General features: G+C 46.4%; 1 protein-coding gene across 2 annotated transcripts in view; it reads left to right on the forward strand.

The window, feature by feature from the left end:
• The window catches only part of MARS1 (methionyl-tRNA synthetase 1), a 23,663-nt gene continuing 10,369 nt past the window's right edge, over positions 1-13,294 (forward strand). The window contains exons 1-10 of one of the 2 annotated variants that reach the window (XM_083726195.1): positions 1-248; positions 2,765-2,855; positions 3,923-4,022; positions 5,688-5,822; positions 7,014-7,089; positions 8,103-8,275; positions 9,274-9,386; positions 9,932-10,048; positions 10,826-11,029; positions 12,773-12,974. In XM_083726195.1, coding sequence (XP_083582321.1) covers positions 146-248; positions 2,765-2,855; positions 3,923-4,022; positions 5,688-5,822; positions 7,014-7,089; positions 8,103-8,275; positions 9,274-9,386; positions 9,932-10,048; positions 10,826-11,029; positions 12,773-12,974 — 1,314 coding nt within the window. In that variant the 5' untranslated portion in view covers positions 1-145. The remainder of the gene's footprint in view (positions 249-2,764; positions 2,856-3,922; positions 4,023-5,687; positions 5,823-7,013; positions 7,090-8,102; positions 8,276-9,273; positions 9,387-9,931; positions 10,049-10,825; positions 11,030-12,772; positions 12,975-13,294) is intronic. The other variant, XM_083726194.1, reaches the window with a different exon arrangement.

Raw genomic sequence — 13,294 nt, forward strand, 5'->3', positions numbered from 1 at the left:
GGTAGTTCCGGGTGCGTGCCTGCGTGCGTGCCCCAGAGTGGGTGTGCGGAGGGAGGGTCCGGGCGACCGGCTCCACGGGCCACGTGGGCGGCGGGAGGAACCGGAGTTGCATCAGCTGCGGAGCCGAGCGCGGTGCGGAGCGAGCATGAAGCTGTTCCTGAGCGAAGGCAGCCCCGGGGCGCTGAAGGTGCTGGCGGCTGCCGAAGCCACCGGCGCCCCTGCGGAGCTGAAGTGGGTCCCTCAGGAGGGTGAGTGCCGGGGGCGCGCCCCGCTTTCCCGGGAAACACCCCAGTTTCGCCGACCTCTTCAGGTGGCTCACGGGAGATTCTTATGAGGAGGAGGAGGATTATACTGTTCCGACGTAAAACAGAAATGAACTGAAAATGAAAAACAAAACCCTATCGCAGCAGCAGCATTGATTTTCCACCTGAGGATCCCCCATCCCGATCTAACGCTTTGAATTCTGATTTTTAAGGACTTCTCCGCCCTCTGCTGTTCTGTAATTTAGCATCCCTTAACCTGGATTGGTTATGAATCAGAGAATTGTAGAATTGGAAGAGACCCTATGCTGTAATTATGTTGCTCTGTTATCTTCAATCATGTTATTTATTGTTTGTAAGCCACTTTGGGACACATTTGAATGAAAAGCAGCATAGAAATATAATAAATCAAAACCCAGGTCATCTACTCCAACTCTTTGCAATGCAGGAATCTCAGCAGAAGCATCCATGACAGGTGGCCTTCCAAATGCTTCTCAAATACCTCCAAGGAAGGAGAATCCATCACCTCTCGAGGAAAACAGTTCCACTGTCAAACAGCTCTTGCTGTCAGATAGTTCTTCTCCATGTTTGGTCAGAATCTCCTTTCTTATAATTAGGGCTGGGCAATGACAGTTTTTCAACATCACGATCTATCACCTGCCAAGCATCCTGGTCTGGCAATATACCACAATGTCGAAAGAGCAAGCTGCATTGACCCCAGCCAATGAGGCGCTGGGTTAACTGTCACTGCTCTCATTGATGCTGCTCAGCTGGTTGGTGCAAAGGCTCCCAGCTGAACAAGCTCTATGTCCCTCTTGTTCATGCATGAGCCAAAGGGATGTGGGGCTTATGGATCTTCCACCCCATCTCCAGCTTGCAAGCTGGAGGCGAGGTCAGCACTCCTTTGAACATCTTCGCCAAGAGGGACTCACCCGCACCCCTCAACTGAGAAGTCTAGTGGAGTCCCAGCCCCATCTCTGGTTTGCACAAGCTAGAGGCGAGGTGGGGACTCTTCAGCTGGAGGGTGCGAACCCTCCCGTCTCCATCTAAGCAGTCCCAATCCTACCAGGAGAAGGATCAAGTTCCCTCAGCTGGGGAGCGAGAGTACTTTAACAGAGCCCCCACCCTGCCGCTGGCTCATGTGAGCTGGAGGTGGGTTGGGGGCTCTGTAAAACTGCTTGGCTGAGGCAAGGGCAGTGGCGCACTGCTCAGCCAAGTGGTTTAAAGAAGCGGCAGGAGGAACAAGCTGTATTGCGCCTGGCCAATGCACCTTGTTTATCCCTCTGCACCACTATGAGGGCAGAGTGAGGTGGCAGTTTCACACAGTTTATCACTGCTGAAGCTGCTGCCTCTCCTGAGTCCCTCTGCCTCCAGCGCCTGCTGCAATTTGTTCTCCCTTGGTGTGCTGGTAGAAGAAAGACTGAGGACTGATGGCGGTTTCACCCACGATATATCGCTGAGTGAAGCTGCCATTGCAGTCTGCCCCTCATACCAGTCCTGGGCGATATATTGTCCAGGCCTGCTTGTAACTTTGGTTCAGGTCCTAGCCTCTGGAGCAGGAGAAAACAAGCTTGCACCATCCTCCATTTGACAGCCATTTAACTTCTGCTTTGTCATGTATGGGAAGTGGGGCTGAGGAGATGGAAGAATCCTTACCCACATTAGTGGTCGCAGGTGTGGAATCGGTACCCCACAGGAATTCCTGCCTTCAACAGCCTACTTCACCCTCCGGTGCCCAGGTGTTGGACTGGAGCTTCCATTGGTCCCAGCCAGCTTAGTTGGTGGTTCAGGATGATGGCAGTTCTAATCAAACAACTTTTGGGAAACCATAGTTGAAGAACTCTAGTCTATACAGCAAGTCCACAACTTACATACGTTTAACTTGTGTGCATTTGTAGATAGATGATAGATAGATAGATAGATAGATAGATAGATAGATAGATAGATAGATAGAAAAGGGGCCAGCATCTGGGAAAAAGACTTTGGCAGTTCCATCTGCCATTGAACGCAATGTTAGCGTTGCTATACGCCTGGTTTTCCCCAGAGAAGTCCTCTTTTTTCTGGGTAAAATTGCTGTCCAGGGAGATTTTTTTTTAATTTGGCAAAATGTCAATTTTGTTTGTTTGTTTGGTATCATTAGTTCAACTTTGGGCCTAGAGACAAAAATGAGGGCTAACTGCTGGATTGAGTGGCACTCCTGTCATTGGATCTTTCCCATCTGTATCTGGGGATAGTGGGGGTTGAACCTGAAACTGTTCATGTGCAAAGGTTGTGCTTTACCACTGAGTCCATTTGAAGCAACTAAGTCTGGTATTAAAAAATGTGGGTCTGCATATGACAGCTCCTGTATAATAAAACATACATACCATTTTGCTATAAACTCTCTTCTGCCCCCTGTCAACTTTTCCTAGTTGCTCAAGCAAAGAAGACCTGCTAGAAAATAGTTAATTATCTTGTGTGTGTGTAAACTGTACTTCTGTTTTGTGTGTATTCCTCCTTGACAGCTCATGTCGTCCCATTCCTCACCCGCTCCCAGCTGCCAGCTCTGCACTTGGAAAAAGAGTCTTTCCTCTTCTCCACAAATACGATTTGCCAGTAAGTATGAGGCCCTGAATGCTCTGTGTGCTTTCCAAGTCAAGTTACTGGTCACATCACTTGTGTGTTGTGTCCAATGTCTGTGGTACTGGTGATGCTAGATAACCCCAGCAGTGTTGATAGTACGAGCAGAGACGTTGCCTGGAGGGGACCAAGGCACGCCTAGCAGAAGGCTGCACTGGCCTGTGTGGCATCTCCCGACACCATACAAGCCGGTGCAGCCTTCTGCTGGGCCGTGCCAGTCTCCAGAGTGTTAACCCTGCCCCACTGCTACTGAGGGAGAAGGGGTTCTGGGTGGGGAAGACTATTTGTCCCATCGAAACCAATGGAGTGGACCAGCAGCGCCGGCTTGCCCTCGCAACTGTGGGTGCCCAGGGGTGTGCATGCCAATGTCAGCATGCCCAGTGGCACCCGTGTCCAACATTAGCACGCCCCAGGCATGCTGATATCAGACACACATGTGCGCCACCAAAATTTGTGGGTTTCCCACCAATCCCCTCATGGGGAATTTTGTGAGTGCTAGAGTTTGCTCTTTGGAATCTTTTCCCATTGAATGTTAGGCAGGCTTCATCTCTGTTGCTGTTTATATTTCGGTCTCTTTCTTCAAGGAGCCTATGTGAGGATTTCCCCATTTTATTCTAAGAATAAGGGAAGGCAGAGATAGTGACTGCTATCCCACCCCGCAACCCCCTTGTGAGTTTGATAGTTGAATAGGGATTTGGGCACAGGTCTCTAGCACTCTAAACACTGTATCACACTGGTTCTCTAGCGGTCTTGGGTCATGCCAGCACACACCACAGAAACAAGATATGCATCTCATACTGGAGTCCGTGAAGCAGAAGAACACAGAAAAGCAAGCTCTGTGAAGCAGCCTCCATCACAAGTTAGAGAATGTGGCAAGGCAGTCATGTTGGGTTTAGGAACAGAAGGGTTTAATGAGGGCTCCTTGTGATAGAACAAAAGCACTACTATAGTTTTGTTTTCCTGATTCTCTTTTAAACTCATCTATAAGTGTGCACATATTCCCAGTGGAGAGTGCTTAGTTTCTTCTGCTCTCTTTCTTCTAGGTACTTCTTCCATTTATCTGGAAAAGAATTTCGTGATTTGGGCCAGGATGAGAGCAATTTTTCCAACCAGTTGTTTGAGTGGGATGCAACTGAGCTGGAGGTGTGTGGAGCATTGCTCTGTTTCTTTATGGTGGGAACATTTGCATGTTCCTGCAGTTCATGGAGAGGAGATGGTATTGTTCGGGGGGGGGGGGGATGAAAGAAGGTTATAGTAACTGCCTTATTTTCTTTAATTACATACCCAGATGCCCAGGCTCAGTTTATTGTCCTTCCAAAATGCCCAGTTGGTGGGGTGTGAAGGGAGTGATTTTATATTGCAGGGGCGCCTGGGTGTGTGTGCAAGATGCTTCTTTAAGCTTCCTGTTGATGGAGGGTGGGGTCACCTAATAGGAATGTCAGATAATTCTGACAAAAACAGAAATGGTGGAGGAAATGGCAAACATGCACTTTTTTGTCCCATGTCCGGAACGGAAATCAATCCAGCAAATACCGCCAGTATTTGCTTTTGTTGCTTTCAGTCAGTCATCAGTACATAATTGAAATTAATGGGCTGGAATAACATACATACTAAGTAATTCACATAGTCAGATACATATATTACATAATTTCACCACAGTGGACAGAAGGACACATAACCTAGTTATTGATAGAAGGCAAACTGCAGCAGAAAGGAGACAGTGCTGCATGCAACAATGCAGGCTGGAGTGGAAAACAGTGGCTTCTTACATTCTTACACCTAATGTTTGGAGCATAGGTTTTCTCTCCTCCACTTCCTGCCCTCCCCCTTGGTTTACTGATGCAGCACTTTCCCTATAGAATGAATAATAACCTTTTACTTACAGGGAAGAAGATGAAGGGATTTGCTTAAGAATGCAATTGGTTTGGAAGCTAAAACTGCCCAGTGCCTGGGGATTGAGGCTGCTCCTCTGAACTCTCTTCTGTATTGCAGTCCTTCTACTCTGTCCTACAAAACTCAATGAAAATCATTAAGTGGGGGGTGGGGAAGCCACCTATTCATCTGCTTAGGGTTTCCTCAAGTTCTGTGTCTTCATTAGCATGAGAGTTGCAGAGACTGAACACAGGAACTAAATATGAGAGAGAGAGAGAGAGAGAGAGAGAGAGAGAGAGAGAGAGAGAGAAGAGCTTATATAGTGGTACCTCAGGCTACAAATGCTTCGGGTTACAAACTCCACTAACCCAGAAGTAGTACCTCGGGTTGAGAACTTTGCCCTAGGATGAGAATAGAAATGGTGCGGCGGCAGCGGGAGGCTCCGTTAGCAAAAGTGCGCCTCAGGTTAAGAACGGTTTTGCATTAAGAACGGACCTCCAGAACGAATTACGTTTGCAACACGAGGTACCACTATATAATGTAAGCGCCATTGGCTGGGGAGCAGGGGAGCTCAATGTGTCTGTATACCTAAAAGTAAAATGGTGGCTTCGAATAGACCACTGGGGCAGGCACCAAGCTTGCTGTGGAACACTGGTGAGAATTGATCCTGCTTCCCTTTCCACATCCTTTCTTATAGTCCTGCATAGGCTCATTCTCTGGTCCTTGGTTAATTCTGAATTGTGGCAGTGTGGAGGGAAACTAGCTTTTATATTTGCTTTTATCCAGGGCTGCCAATATGCACTATTCCTTTCACTGTAAAATAGGGTATCAGTTCTAATCTTAGGAGAGGGCAACCTACTTTTGAGCAAGGGTGAGAGATAACACCATGAGGCACAAGAGGGCCTTAACATGTCTCTCCTCTGGCTTTCCTCTTAGCCTGCTTTGTCTGCAGCCTTGTATCTTCATTTGGTTCATGGAAAGAAAGGAGAGGAGGTTTTGGAGATTATTCAGAAACCACTGAACTACATTGACCAGACCCTTGTCAAAAGGGGTACTCCTTATCTTACCGGGGTAAGTAAGAATCGCTGTGTAGCAAAATGAGCATTACTGACAAAGGATTGGTAGAGTTGAGAGGGATATCCAATAACTCTTGATTTTTCAGGCTAAATAGTTGCACTAGTGGGTGCCAGCACAATGAATCCCACTTGTGCAACAGGAATTCCTCCACTCATCCTCCAGAACCCCCAGAACAGCATGTGTGGGGAGGATCAGGGAGATTTCTCCATCAGTGCAAGCCATTTTGTTTGCCCTGGTGAAGAATCTCCTTAGCACTACTTTGAATCTACACCCCCCTCCCCCGTTGTCTTTGGCAGGACTGGTTCCAAGCCAAGGTCTTGCCATTTGCAACACATCCTTTTATGTGGCTCTTGTCCCAGGAGGACCAAGGGGAGGGGAAAACAAAGCAAAGTGAGGGGAGAAAAGCAAAGAACGGGGGGAGAACTATAGAAGTGCCATTGAGGCCTCACCTCTGACTTTTGAGGCTTAGGCCTGTATGCGTGAGCGCAATGCTTGCTGAGCTTTCTCACCTGAAGGGCTAAAAACTGCAAAATGAAATAATAAAAGCTGGAATACTCTGGATGCTAAATTTTATACCAAGTGCTGTTCTTGTGCAATTTGGATCAATAGAGTCACAGAATGCCCAAGGCTATCCTGCCTTGAATAAGAGATTGGACAAGAACACCCGTCCGTTCAGTTGGTGCATTTGTATTTCCCAGTGACCATTTCAGAACACGAGTTTATTGTCTTATATAAAATGCTTATTACAGAATATGTGTACTTAATTTCTATGTTATGCTGGCTTTTGCTGACAAGATAAATCAAATATATGATTTGTTTATGGCCCACTGAGCACAAATGCAAAAGTTATAGAATGTAAATTACATAAGTTAGTAAAAAGATTGCAGTGTGTGCGCATGTGTGCAGGCGCCATAAAGCAGCCTAGGCAAAATTGCTACATTTAGGAATTTTGCAAATTGCTCTGTAATAATAAAAAGGAGCCCTCTGATAAAATGATTAACAGAGGCACGGAGGTCTCTTCAGTGTTAATTCTGGAAAGTTTAAACTTAATATTAAATGCATATTATGGAAAGAGTTTGTGCCTTTTGGGAAACACTTTGCAACTCTTTCTAGAGTTTATTCTGTCCTGTTGCCCCTCCTGTTCACACTTGCGAACCAATTTTCCCCTAACCTTTTTTTATCTAGGATGCTGAGTCAGCTGTTGATGTCGTCTTGTGGGGCTCCCTGTTCCCTCTGTTAAGGGATGAATCCTTCCTGCCAGGTGAGAGGTGCTGCCAAAGGCCTTAGTGTGCATCATTTTGTGGCCCCGTTTAAGGCCACAGGAGGCAACTTTGATGTGCTGCTGGTTTGGATGAGCCTCTGTGTGTTGCTCTGGCTCCGCTCCTCTCGCCGTCCCTAATCGCTCAGTCATGAATCTCACTGGGCCACCTTGGCCCAGTCACACTCCCCACAGGATTGTTGTGAGGATAAAATGGGGAGGAGGAGAACGTTAGTGCCGCCTTGAGCTCCTTGGAGAAAAGGTGGGATATAAATATGATAGATAAATACAGTGCTTTTTTGTGGAGGGACGCATACCCCTAAACATTTTGTGAATCTGAGTTTGGCCTCATTGAGGGGCAGCATTTCAATATGAGTAGGAAGATGAGAGTACCCCTAAATGTATTTTTTTATAAAAAAGCACTGGATAAATAAATACATAATTGGGGTTTGGGGGGTCCTTTTTTCACACTCTTCCCTCTCTCAGTAATGAAAGCATATGGATCATTGCCAAACATTCTGCCTTCAGGGAGCCCCCTTGCATTGCAGAGGACACAACCAGCTCATATGCAGCACCAAAGAGACTTGCCCAGTTGCTGCATTGCCCCTGAGTGCACCTTGGGAAAAACCTTACATGCTCTTGTGGCTGCGTGCTACAGGGGAAGACAAGCCCTGGCAAACTCTTCAGGGGAAGGATTGTCTGCTACTGCTATCATCTTACAGAGGGATCCTAGGGCATTCAAAACACTATTTAGACCACACTGAGATAAAGGTACAATAACTTTCTCCCCCCCCCCCCCGGCTATCTTGATTCTGATCACTCTGGTGATTCCAATCATGCTTGCCTTGCCCAGAAGAAGTCTCCTGGCAAAACCAGTCTCCAACTAGTTTTGAGTCAGTGGCAGGGATCTTTGCAGATGTGTGGGTGTTAACAAATAGGAACTCAATACATTTCTATTTGAGACTGAGCAGTTACTAAGGTGAGATTTTTCCTCTGGAATTTGTTTGATTTTAAAGATGAGTTAAAAGCCTTGAGGAGATGGTTCCAGAACATGAACCAGAAGGAGTACTGCAAGAAGGCTGTTGAATCTGTATGGACGCCCAAAGGATTGCTGGAGCTGAAGGCTTATCTGCAAAAGCATCCTGCTCCCAACCAGGCTTTTGAGAAGCCAGCTACTAATGAGCTGAAGGTATTGTCCTCCTTCCGCCTCCAGTTCTCTTCAAATGGTGCTAAGAGTAGCACATAGTGCTGCAGGTGGGGGAAAGGGAAGGCTGAATGCTTCCCCAGAGACCAGCTCTGTCAGCTCCGGAAGGGAGACAGCGAGGCGGGCGGTAAACCAGCAGAATCCCTAATCTGCTCCGATTGTCCAACACCAGAAACACACACTCTAGGTCCAGCGCCGAGGACCTTCTGGCGGCTCCCTCACTGCGAGAAGCCAAGTTACAGGGAACCAGGCAGAGGGCCTTCTCGGTAGTGGCACCCACCCTGTGGAATACCCTCCCAACAGATGTCAAAGAGAACAACAACTACCCCTGCTCCTCACATCCCACCAAGTGCCCTTATAGCCCAGTTTAAAACCGTTGAAATGATAAAAAAATTAAAAGGATATAAAAACAATTTAAGGGAAGAAGCCCTCTCTGCTGGGCAGCAGCAGCAGTCCTGAAGAAGCCTGTCAGGCCCTGCCCTGGGCCAGGTAGATAGAGGCAGGAGCAGGGCCCTCAGGCTCTCAGCAGGGTGGTCCTATTGTGCTATTGCTTTGCTATGTTGTTATGAAATTGTTTTTGTCGTGTTTGTTTGAAATGCATCTCTGTTTCTTTTTACTAAGCTGCTTTGAGCCTTTATTTATTTATTTATTTTGGTGGCAAGGTGGCATTCAGATAAAATGAATGAAACAAAATCTTTCCTTCTGCTTGTGAAAATGAGGTTAAAGTCAATGACTAGATTCTGAGAAGATGTTTAGGATTTGTTTAGTTGACTGGTATTTAGCCCAGTAAGTACTAAAGCACCATGTGGGAAGGGAAGATGCACCAAGAGGGGGGCGGTGCCGACTGCCCTGGTGTGTTTGAGCCACACTTGCAGTTTTGGACTGTGCCGCTTTGTGCATCAGCATAGTGATTGCCTTCTGGGTGCCGGGTACTGAGCACCTGCAAAGCAGGTTTGGAGATGGATTTTTGTTCCTCTCTCTAGGAAGAGGAATCCACTCAGAGGTCTCTGTCTGAGGAGGAGATTGCAACAATTGCAGAAGTCTGGGTCAGAGGGCCAGCTGGCCTCCCCAAACCTTGGAAGCCACAGCAGCCTATGTAAGTACCTTGCTGGGCTAAAATGCCCTGGCCTTAGTGGAAATGATGTGGGGCTGTTTTGAAGAAGACTTCAAAGCAAAGAGCAGAACTATGTTCCTGTTCTATGTCTTAAAATCCCAAACATATCTGTATGTATGAATATATGAAAATAAATCTGTACCTATATCATGGTGAACATTGACATCAGTGTTGGGGTTAGTGGTTAGCCCTTATCAGTGCAACATGGTGCACAGCACTACAGCCCTCTCCTCTGTATAGGCAATTTTGTGATCATTTTTAATGGAGTTTCCCCACAGCCATGAGGTTTAGGAGCCAAACGCCAATTTGCAAATTTAGCAGAGTATCAGGATCTGTTTGTACTAGCATCCAGCCTATAAAGAACTGGCCTTTCTAAGTTTCAGGGGCAACTTCCCCAGGAGCCCAGATACTTACAGTGCAACCTCACAGAGCAGCCTTTTTTCCTTCTTGTGTCTCCCTGCTCTTCTACCAAAGCACAGTTTCTCTCTTTAAAATCTGGCTCCATTTCTTGTGGCTCATCTTTGCAGACTTCCTGTGGAAGGCATGAAGAACGTGCTGATCACCAGCGCCCTGCCCTATGTCAACAACGTGCCTCACCTTGGGAATATCATTGGCTGTGTCCTCAGTGCCGATACTTTTGCCAGGTAAGATGTTGATGCCTTTCGCCACCGACTCTTGTTAGGATATGTCAGTCACTTGAAAAGGGGAGGTGGGTTAATGGGAGACCGAGAATTTATTCTTTTGGCATTTTATTTTCAAGGTGTATCCACTCCACCAGGGCTGTCTTTGTACCTGGTAATATCAGAGTGGTTGGTGATATGAGTCAATTGATTTCTTGCTATTTGATGTTGTTTTAATGAATCTGATTTTAAAATGAATTTGCAAAATCCCACAATATGTATATTTGGATACCTGTGCTTACGTTGCCTACATACACTTTGCAAACTACTTTGAGGCAGGCTGTATACATATTATGAAAGAAAATAAAAAATATTTTCTGTGTGTTGCAACTTGGATCTTGGGCAGGTCTTAGGCTCCAATTCTAAACAGTTATTACAGAGTAAGAGCCACTGAGCTCAGTGAGGGTTATTTCCAACTAATCATAGACAGGGTTTAACTGTTAATCTAATGAGATCATATGAAACTGCCTCACATCAAGTGGACTACTGGTCCATGCAGCCTAAATTCTGCTCTGTTCTGAGTATCAGTGGCCCCCCAAGACCTGAAGATGAGGCCTTTCCCAGCCCCGCTGCCTGAGTGTTTTTTAACTGGATGTACCAGAAATGTAACCTGGGACCATCTGCATTCAAAGCATGTGCTTTCCCAGAGAGCTTTGACCCATTTGAAGTAACAGAGGGATTGTGTGAAGCTTTGGTCCTTGCAGGATAAGCATCCTGCTTCACTTCTTGTGTCCTGTCCAGGTACTGTCGTTTGCGCAACTGGAACACACTGTACCTGTGCGGTACTGATGAGTACGGCACTGCCACAGAGACAAAGGCCATGGAGGAGGGGCTGACACCACAGCAAATCTGTGATAAGTACTACACTGTCCATGCCCAGATCTACCAATGGTTCAAAATCTCCTTTGACTACTTTGGCCGCACCACCACGCCCCATCAGACCAAGTAAGTACTGCCAGGAAAGGGAGCACAATGGCCAAGGGAAAAGGAGCATGAATGCCTCGTGTGGCAGCACTATTTTGCGCTCTCTCTTACAAACCACTTATTGTCTTCCTTTAAGAACTGTAAAACTGGCTATTAGAGATGGGCAGAAAAGATTGATGGAATTGTTTACAGTTTCTGTGACCATGGAGGTCCAGCTGCCATGAAACAAGGCATGCCTGTACCTAAAAACCTGAGGGCACATAATATGTTTTTATTTAAATTATTTCACATTGTTGCCCCTCTACTCAAACTGAGCGCTCAGGGTGAGGCATTGGTGCCAAGTACAGGTTTAAGGCATGCTTGTAAATGACTGTGCTCAATGTAGCAAGTTTTTTACTTCTCCAGAAAAAGGGAAGCTTTTCAAAATTTGGCTTTGTTTGCTATTTTCCCCCTGCCTTGGGCTACAAATGACAAAACAGCATATATGTGGGTGAGAAGGAACTCCTTGTGGGCTAGTAACTTACTTGACGGGTTAATTTTGATTGCTGAGAGGTGGTAGATGGGTTCCTTGGAAGCCACTGGTGCACAGGCTGAGTTAGGATGTGGGTTCTCTTCTTCTGACTAATCCTGTACAGCTGCCACTGGTGTATTACAAAAGAGTGTATGATGCCACTAAGTGTGATGCAGAACTGCAGGTGTGCCACATCATATATGAGGTCTGGCAGATAAACTCAGAATGCAGTCCTGACTGGTTAGCAGCTTGGGTGTACTGGCTGCAGGCCCGTCTTGTTCAATGGTAAACTGATAAAGTGATTTGTAACAGTACTTTTATCCCTATCTCTGAATGAGCAGAACAGCATTGTCCGAGGATACTAACTGGGACAGATGGAATTTTAGTTAGCATGCTTATGTGTACTGGCGTAGGAAGCATGTTCCGTCCCCTCCTGTGAAGCAAGGTCAGATACACATCCAAAGATAAGATGCAGTTTAATCTTTTGTACACCACTTTGGATAGAAGAAGAAGAAGAAGAAGAAGAAGAAGAAGAAGAAGAAGAAGAAGAAGAAGAAGAAGAAGAAGAAGAAGAAGTGGTCTATATGTGTGTAAATAAGATTAATTGGCACCAGTTCCCATCAAATCTACCTAGACCACCAGACACTAATATGCCATTGGGAAACACAGGTGTCTGCTGTTTGGTCAGTTTCCAGTGGCTTGAGCAAGTAAGGCAAGCCACATGTTACAGGGTTCAGCAATGCAGAGCCAAGTCAGTGGGACTTCCTTTGCGCCTTAGAAAGGTTCTTAACTGACCAATTACAATTGAGCCATGAATTTCACACTAGTGTTATGAGATGGGCCTCCTCCTTAAATTGGACCATGGTGGGCACAGGAGAGCAGTACTCTATGTTCTAGAGCAGGTGTGGGGAACCTTTGGACCTATGGATATTGATGAACTACAACTCCCAACACCCCTTCCCATTGGTCATGCTTGCTGGGACTGGTGGGAGTTGTAGTTCATCAGCATCTGGAGGGCCAAAGGTTTCTCATACCTGTCCTAGAGGTATGAAGTGCTTTGCCAGCCTTCCTGATGTATTAGAGAATCATCATCAGAAGGTGTAGATGCAGTTGGCAAGCCCAAGACAAACACCGGTCTGCTAATTGTTCATGGACTGACTGCCAAGTTTTCCTTGATGTGATTTTTTGGGTGTGTGCCATATGAAGGTTGAGGATGTCCCTCCTTCATATGTTTCTTCTCTTCCTTGCCTCAGGATAGCTCAGGACATTTTCCAGAAGCTACTGGAGCGCAATTACCTTCTGACAGAGACAGTGGATCAGCTGAAGTGTGAGAACTGTTCGCGGTTCCTGGCTGACCGCTTTGTGGAAGGCACCTGCCCCTTCTGCAACTATGAAGAGGCCCGCGGGGACCAGTGCGACAAATGTGGGAAACTGATCAATGCCACTGAACTTAAGGTACTGCCACCCATATGGTCCTGGGAACCTACATACTTAGCATTTCACTTTATCTTTGTCTTGGATTGCTAGAAATAATGGTGGAATGTGTCTCATTTGCACCATGCTAGGCTAGCACAGATTCCCCACCACCCATCTCCTCCCCACAATCCGGCGGTGCAGGCCCAAGGTCCTTCTCTTTTTACAGAAGTAGATGAACTTTGCAGGCATAGGAGAACCCTCAGAGTGATTTAGGCATACCAGATTGGCTTAATCCAGGGGTTTTCATGCAGGGCACCATAAAGTATTATTTTTTGAAAAAGAAAAGATACCTTATTTTA

This window comes from Podarcis gaigeae (assembly GCF_964106915.1).
Source record: "Podarcis gaigeae genome assembly, chromosome: 2".
In the NCBI taxonomy this organism is placed as follows: domain Eukaryota; kingdom Metazoa; phylum Chordata; class Lepidosauria; order Squamata; family Lacertidae; genus Podarcis; species Podarcis gaigeae.